Source organism: Chrysemys picta, unplaced genomic scaffold, assembly GCF_011386835.1.
Source record: "Chrysemys picta bellii isolate R12L10 unplaced genomic scaffold, ASM1138683v2 scaf2550, whole genome shotgun sequence".
Lineage (NCBI taxonomy): Eukaryota > Metazoa > Chordata > Testudines > Emydidae > Chrysemys > Chrysemys picta.
The window spans coordinates 1-8,030 of NW_027055253.1; the positions used below are offsets into that span (position 1 = coordinate 1).

Genomic DNA, 8,030 nt, shown 5'->3' on the forward strand with positions numbered 1-8,030 from the left:
GACTAGATGCACAGAATGGTCCTTTCTGACCTGAACCTCTATCAATCGCTACATTTTCTGCTGCCAGGAAGAGAACTCTGGACCTATTTTCTCTCATTCACTTTCAGTCGGAATAATTTCAATCCAGGCCAAAGGATTTCCTCTTCCATTGTGTCTTCAGCACCTTTGGGAGCAACCAGTTACTGTTACCCACAGGTTTCCAGTTTCAACCTGTCCCAGGGTGAGATGGCCAGGAAAGGGGTTGGAGCTGAACTGCACCTGGCCCAGGTGATGCAGCTCCCAAGGGCGAAGGGAATAAGTGTGGGGGTCACGTGACAAGACGCAGCCTGTGACTAGGACCCAGGCCTGCTGAGAGATAGAAGGGCAGCCTGTGCTCAGCCAGGAGAGAGACCCCAAGGGAAGCAGGCATGGGAGGGGCTTGGAGCGTCCTTTAAAGGTCAGGGACAAGCTGGGAAGGGGCCAGGCTGAGCACTAAGGACAAGGCCCTAGGAGGGAAAGACAGGGCAGTATAGGAGATGGGGCAGATAGTCCAGTTGGTTTCGGCTCCCAGGACCAGACACCCAGAGGTGAAGGTGATTGTCGGGGCTTCTGTCCTTCTTCCCCAGTGTAGATTTGATAGTGGAGAAGACTGATGCCGTAAGGGGGAAGTGAGTTACCCCAAGGTCACCCAGTGAGTTTATATCACGAATGCATAGTCGGAAGGATCCAACAGAAACATGGATTTTCCAGTCTCTTCTTTCTAGGAATCCCCAGGGCTAAGGTAAAACCCCTGCGGCCCCTCCCCATTCTGCTCACCTCCAAGATGTGCTGGAGTTTGTCTGTGCTGGGGGGTGCTGTCAGCAGGATCGAGAGCTCGTCATCCATGTTCTCTGGGCAGGCCGTGCTCAGAGCCTGCCAGCGGAGGGAGACCAGGGTTCAGGAGCCTGCATTAGCACCGGTGTGCCATTGACCAGGAGCTGGCTGAGGTAAGCACCGCCTGGCCGGAGCTCGCACCCAGAAACCCTGCCCCAGGTCGGAACCCCCTCCCACACCCAAATTCCCTCCCAGACCTCACACCCGGCACCCCAACCCCCTGCCCCAGGTCGGAACCCCCTCCTGTACCCTAATCCCTCCCAGACCCCACACCCCCACCCGCACCCCAATCCCCTACCCCAGCCCTGAGCCCCCTCCCGCACCCAAACTCCCTCCCAGTGTCCGCACCCCAACCCTCTGCCCCAGCCCGGATCCCCCTCTGGCACCCCAAACCCCTAATCTCCAGCCCAATCCCAGAGCCCGCATCCCCACCGGAGCCCTCACCCCTCCCTGCACTCCAACCCCCCAGCCCCAGCCCAGTGAAAGTGAGTGAGGGTGTGAGAGCGAGCGACTGAGGGAGGTGGGCTGGGCTGGAGTGAGTGGGGGTGGGGCCTTGGGGAAGGGCATGAAAGGGGTTGGGTCAAGGGCGTTTGGTTTTGTGCAAGTAGAAAGTTGACAACCCTACTTAAGGACCTTTGAAAAGCAGCCTCCTTAGCACCGCTCCTGATACCAGGGGCCAAGGCGCCCCAGGACATGAGAACCACAATAGGCCAGAGCAAAACGCTGCGTTAGAAATCGGAGCTCAGGCTGCCAAGCGAACGATAGCTGACAGACAGGAGATGCAGGTATTAAGGTTGTGCCTTCAGCCAGCAACTGGTGTTCATCCGTTTGCACCACACACACACCTGTAGGCAGGGCCACTATTTCCTTGTCTGTCTGCCTGTTTAGCGTCTCTCGGTCCTTACTGTGCCCATCACCGTGGTGTCTGAGTGGCAAACCAAGGGTTTGACGTGTGCATATGAAACTGCCTGACTGGAAGGACGTGGTTTGGTGTGGATCAGTGACTGCTGGGGCGATTGGTGGCAGAAGGCTCTGAGGGCCTGGCTCATTCCGACCTGGCTCATTCCAATGGCTTCTACAGCTGAGAGCAGCCCAGTCTCCTGCCTGGGTCCGACGCAAACCAGGAAGTACAGGACCACGGTTAATAAGAGCAGCTCAAAAGATCATTTTCGCTGAGCCCAGCCCTGCACAGATTTCCAGCTTAGGTTTGCATTTTCAGCAAAAGTTCTTCTTGATTATTTTCTCCCAACCCACTTCTGCCTCCATAATAGCCAGCCACCCCGTCAGTCGCATCCTGGGGCGCTATAGGGACACACGTGTGTGCGTGTATGTGCACGTCTGTATATATATGTATGTGTACATGTGTGTACGTGTATGTGCACATGAGTGTGTGCACATGTGAGTGTGCGTGTGTATGTGTGTACATGTACCCCAGTCAGATGTATACATCTGGATTTCCTTTGAAAGAATTTTCAAATTGAGCTGATCAAGTGCAATGGCAAAGCACCCAATTCCTCTGCCCCCCAACTGCCTTCGCTGCTTTAACGTACAACCTGCTCCGCTGACACCTCTGACTCCTGAAAGCCCTAATGCTCCCGGGGAGCAGGCCGTACCCTGCCCTGCCCTGGCTGCCCCGGGTGTTACCTCGGAGGGAATCGTTCCAGATTCCAATGGGTGGCAAGTCCAGGGAAGAGCCTTATCTGGGGGGAGGCTGTACCAGACCCGCCCGACCCAGGCAGGCTCCCAGGTACTCTCTGCTCGGGGCTGATAAGGCTCCTTAGCAGTTTCTCTCCAAACAAATTCCAGTTCAAGACTTCTGAGAGCTCCACAGCAGGGCAGCATCCCCAGAGCGCAGCAGGGCGGGGGTTAGGGGGAGCAGTCGGTAGCAGCACCTGCCCCTCGTTCGGCAGGAGCGAGAAGTGCCAGCCACGTGCTGCCTCCATCCCCAGAGGCCAGGTGAGAGTGAATTCCCACGTCCCCGCACGATTGGTTCCGTCACTCTTCTACACTTACATGGATTTCCAGTGTCAATGTTTCTAACATCAGCTTTGCCAGCTCTCCTTACACCTTTGTCTGCTAGAGCAAAAACCTGAAATGCAGCTACCTCCTCCTGCTGGGTGACTATAGACCTTAATGACAGACCTCGGAACTGCTTCGTCAAGCTGACTAGCTGCAGCCCCTCGGGTTGCCTGCACGAAGGTGTGCTGGCCAGGCCACAAGTCATTTCTGTGCCTCTTCCCTGCTCCTTCTCAGCATTTGAACATCATTTGACTAGTGTGAACAAGAGTCTATACTGGGGAGAGCCCAGGGTGAGAGAGTCACTAGACTCTTGTCAAGGCTGCTTCCCCACTCTGAACTTTAGGGTACAAATGTGGGGGCCTGCATGAAAACTGCTAAGCTTAACTACCAGCTTAGATCTGGTCCACTGCCACCATTCCCAAGTGGATTCCCTTCCCTGGGAAGCCTTGAGAAACCTTTCACCAATTCCCTGGTGAATACAGATCCAACCCCCTTGGATCTAAAAACAAGGAGAATTAACCATCCCCCTCCTTCCTCCCACCAACTCCTGGTGGATCAAGTTCCAAACCTCTTGGATCTTAAAACAAGGAGAAATCAATCAGGTTCTTAAAAAGAAGGCTTTTAATTAAAGAAAAAAGGTAAAAAACATCTCTGTAAAATCAGGATGGAAAATAACTTCACAGGGTAATCAAACTTAAAGAGCAATAGGCCAGAGCAAAACGCTGCGTTAGAAATCGGATTCAAAGTACAGCAAACAGAGGTAAACACTCTAGTAAAAGGTACATTTACATGTTGAGAAAACAAAGTAAAAACTAACACGCCTTGCCTGGCTGTTTACTTACAAGTTTGAAATCTGAGAGACTTGTTCAGAAAGATGTGGAGAACCTGGATTGATGTCTGGTCCCTCTCAGTCCCAAGAGCGAATGACTTCCCAAACAAAGAGCACAAACAAAAGCCTTCCCCCCACCAAGATTTGAAAGTATCTTGTCCCCTTATTGGTCCTTTGGGTCAGGTGTCAGCCAGGTTATCCGAGCTTCTTAACCCTTTACAGGTAAAAGGATTTTGGAGTCTCTGGCCAGGAGGGATTTTATAGTACTGTACACAGGAGAGCTGTGCCCAGAAACTAGCCCCAGGTGGGCAGAGGATGCCACCGAGTATCGTTCTGAGCTGGTGCGTGTGTGACAGAGACAAGCCGGGCAGTGCAGCCAGGACACGGAGGCAGAGCAGGAAAGCCGAGCAGAGCCTGTGAGCATGGTGTGATCGTGGGAGGAGCATAGAGAGCTTTTGGGCCAGGTGCTGGCTAAAGAGGCTTGGAGCTGAGAGCAGGGAGGCTAATCCCTGCTGTTGGTTCCTGCTGTGTTTGGAGAAGCAGGACTCTGTATGTTCCTTGTCAATAAACAAGACATCAAAAAATTACCAGACTCCACTGCCAATTTCTGCTCCCCACTGGAACATCCCCAGGGCCCCAAACTTTGACTAGCCCCTTGGGTTGAAGAGGGACACCAATATCTTTATTGTGTGGTTTCGTTGCACGTCTATCTAATCTCAGTGGTTCATCAGCAACTAATTACTGTTGCAATGTTTTCTCATGTAATAACCATATTTATTAAAAACACAGAGGGCAGGTTTTTCAACCCAAACTCACCACTGCTAATACATGCAGGATTCAGATGTAAAGTCCTGGCTTTGAGTCATCCCCCATTTAAATGCTCAATGACAGTTGCTAGAAATCCAGTGTCATGATTCATTGATCACTAATGCCGAGGGGCAGTGGCAGGGCTGGGAGAAGCAGAGGTTAATATGGGTCTAAAGTCGTAGTGAGTGACATGGCTTCCAGCGAGGCAGAGTGGAAGTGGGGGTCCAGTTATACACACCAATCACACGCTTCGTGTCATTCGAACGCACCGGCGGGGTCAGCTCTCAGCGTTTATTCCAGGGGATTTACTGTGCAGAAGCCAACAGGAAGGGAGTGAGCAGAGTGGAGGCATTGCAGGGACTGCACTGGTTATGTGGGGGATGGCGCGCCGTGTCTGATCTAATATTGTCTCCCCTTCTCAGCGGCGCTGGCTCCCAAGGAGGATGGGCTCCTCCTGCCGGACCCAGCACATGTCTGTTGGCTTAACCAGGATGAGGGAAGACTTGCACTCCCCACTCTTACAGAACCCTGCCCAGTAGATGTAGCCTTTCCCATTGAGCAGGACGTTCTGACACTTGTCATACCACCAGCCTCCATAGCTACTTGCGCAATTCCCACTGGCCTGGTCCTGATCCTTGTCACTTGTGCTGAACTTCATGTTGTCGTGTATGCCCCCCAGGCCGGAGTGGTAGGTGGTGAGATAGTCCTCGCCGTCCCCAGAGTACCTGCCCAGCCTCAGCGGGTACCCGCTGGGCTCATCCTCGACACTGAAGATGTCGTACTCTGCGTAGCGGGTGTTGTTGGATTTGTCCTCCACCACAAAGCGGACCTTGTAGATGGTCTGCCGCGTGAGCAGGGACAGGTACTCGTTGCCCAGCCAGTAATCCTGCTGCACGTTCCCAAAGCCGTACTTGTAGGTGATCCAGGACTCCTTCCAGGTGATCTCTGTGTTGTAAGAATTTCTCTGGACAACGGTCCAGCCTTTGCCTTCGGTGTCCATGTCACACCACACCACTCGAGGGGGAGAGCCTGCCGGCTGGATGACATGGAGCCCGCTGGGGCTGTCCCTGGGGATGTTGCTGCAGTCTTTGGGGAACCCTGAAATGCCACGAACATCAGGTTAAGGGGGCGGGGGGGAGGGGAGGGAGAGAGAGAGAGCGCGCGCTAGCTAGCTCAATCAAATCAGCCTGGGGTAACTAGAGGCTGGGTTTTTAGAGGCAGGTCCTGTGTATTTCACAATACTACAGCCACAGAATCCGCCCCGGCCATTCCTGGCCACAGAATCCGGCTCCAGATCTTACACTTTCATTTTACCAATAAAATAAAATAAGAATAGTTTCTTGCTCTGCTGGTTTTGAAGAAACCTTGAAGAGATGAATCAAGTGTAAACCAAGGCTCTGTATCCTTCCTGAGTCCGTACTGCTGAAGAAATCGTTTGGGGAGGGTGGGGGAGACGCTGCCAGATCCATCTCAGCGAATGTCAATTATGAAACCCATCAGTGACAATTTAAATGGGAGTTTTCAAAGAGCCTAAGGGAGTTTGACACCCGACTGTGATTGGAATTCAGTGGGATTTAGGCACCCAACTCCCTGTGGTGCCTTTGAAAATTCCAGACATCCTATCGAGGGGCTTGTCTTTGGGGCGGAAATTGTTCCGAACTATCCTGGTAGAATGAGAGCACTGTGGTTATACTGCCCCTCCCCTCCCCAGGGTCCTCTCTCGAGCCTGAGCCCCCCAGCTCCCCTACCCCCCAGACAATCCCCCTGTGTGCCCCACCCCCATAGCTGAGCCGAGGGGGAGGAGCTGCTGAGCTCTGCGGGGCCAGGGGCTCAGGGCCACCTCTGGAGCTGGTTCGGCCCCTGGCCTGCCTGGGCAAGCCCCTGAGCAGCTCCCAGAGCCGCTGGAGGTGTGGGGAGAAGGGAATGAAAACCCCTGACAAGGAGGAACTGGCTCTCCCTGCTGCCTGGACTCTGGGGGCAAGGCTTCTAGGCATGAGCGAGAGATCCCCAGCTGTTAGCCGGGGCTAGCCCTATATAGGAGTTGGTGAGATGGAAGGGTAGAACTCCCAGCCAATTTGGGGGGGTGCCTGGTTCCCACACGCTGCCCTGCGGTTGGCACCAGCGCTCTTCAGTCACTGCCGGAAGCTTGGCAGCCGTTACTGGAGAAAGGGATAACGAAGCTGTGTAAAGCAAACAGCCAGTCGAGCAGCACCTCCCCCACCCCGGCTGGCTCATTCCCAGGCGCTGGAGGCCTGCGAATGGGAGTAGTGGGCTCACTAGCGCAGGCCGGCCTTGCGATCCCTTCGGAGAACTCAGCGTTTCTTTGGGCCCAGCGCTGGCGGGGGGGCTGGAAGGTGCATTCAGTGGATAAGTGGATCTAGGGGTGACCCCGGCATGGGGGAGAGGAGCAGAATCAGGCCCACGATGCCCTGATCTCGGATATGGCAGATGATAGTAGCTCTCCGACGGGTTCTCTACTCACCCCTCTCGACCTTCTTGTGGGCCAGGCCCCGTTGCCCTGCACGGGGGCTACGCAAAGGAGTGCCATCATGGACAGCGCAGACAGAAGCAGGAGAGAGCTGGACTGGAACCCTGCAGGGGACAGAAACCACTGGACATGAGACCAGGAGAGAGTTTCACAAGTGCCTAAATCCCACTAGAAGTCACTGGGATTTAGGCACTTAAGTGACTTAGCCACTCTTGAAAATGTTACCCTTAGACGCTAAGGCCAGAGTTTTCAGAGGGCTCAACTACTGGGCCAGATTTTCAGAAGAGCTCAGCTCCCAGGTAGGCACCGCAGGACATGGCTGGCTGTTCAAAGGGGCTCAGCATGGGGGGGGGGGGCCAAGTCTCTGGAGACGGGGTGAAGCCCACCATTCACCTCTCCCCTGGCCCAGCCACTGTCTCCGTCTCTGCAGCCGGCCCGATTAGCACACAGCTGGGACCCAGCTGCAGGGTAAAAACCATTCAAAGATTGCGGCTCCGATGGCCTGGCTCCCGGGTCCCGGGCGGGTCAGGGCCAGCTGGAGCGCTCCCTGTGGTGGGGAAGGAGCTGCCGCCTCTCTCCCCCGCTGCACCGCTGCAAGGGGAGTGCTGCTCGGAGCAACCCCCTCTGTCCCAGCTCCCCCGTCCACAGTCACTACCACCAGCCGGAGGGCAGTGCCCGCTCACCCACACAGAGACAGCAGCTGGGCAGCCTCCGGCAGGGCTCTACCCCCCTCAGATGAGCGCCCGGTGAGAGGGGCCCAGGGCACAGAGCTGCTGTGTGCCCCACGCCAGGCATGCTGCCCCCTGCACTGCAGCCCAGCAGCCCAGAGGGGGACACGCTGCTGACACTGCAGCTGTTCTGTGGGCCCAGCTCAGGCCAGGCTTAAAGTGGGCAGAGTCGCCAGGGGCCACAGTCCTGGCCAAAAAGAGTTCAAAATGGAGCCGGGTCCCTGAGGGGTGCGCTGTAAGCGCTGCCCTAGCAAGGGCATGGCCATTTATTTCAGCCGGGATTAACATAGACACCCCTCCCCCGCCC

At 55.3% G+C, this 8,030-nt stretch overlaps 1 protein-coding gene across 1 annotated transcript; it reads right to left on the bottom strand.

Moving 5' to 3' along the window:
* Positions 1 to 3,474: 3,474 nt before the first annotated feature.
* On the bottom strand, positions 3,475 to 7,282 carry LOC135980292 (fibrinogen-like protein 1-like protein). The gene is made up of 2 exons (XM_065580327.1): positions 6,990 to 7,282; positions 3,475 to 5,605 (listed from the first exon to the last, which is right to left on the bottom strand). Exon 2 carries the CDS (start codon positions 5,505 to 5,507, stop codon positions 4,926 to 4,928), a length of 582 nt encoding a protein of 193 aa, XP_065436399.1. The 5' UTR covers positions 5,508 to 5,605; positions 6,990 to 7,282; the 3' UTR covers positions 3,475 to 4,925.
* Between the last annotated feature and the right edge of the window lie 748 nt (positions 7,283 to 8,030).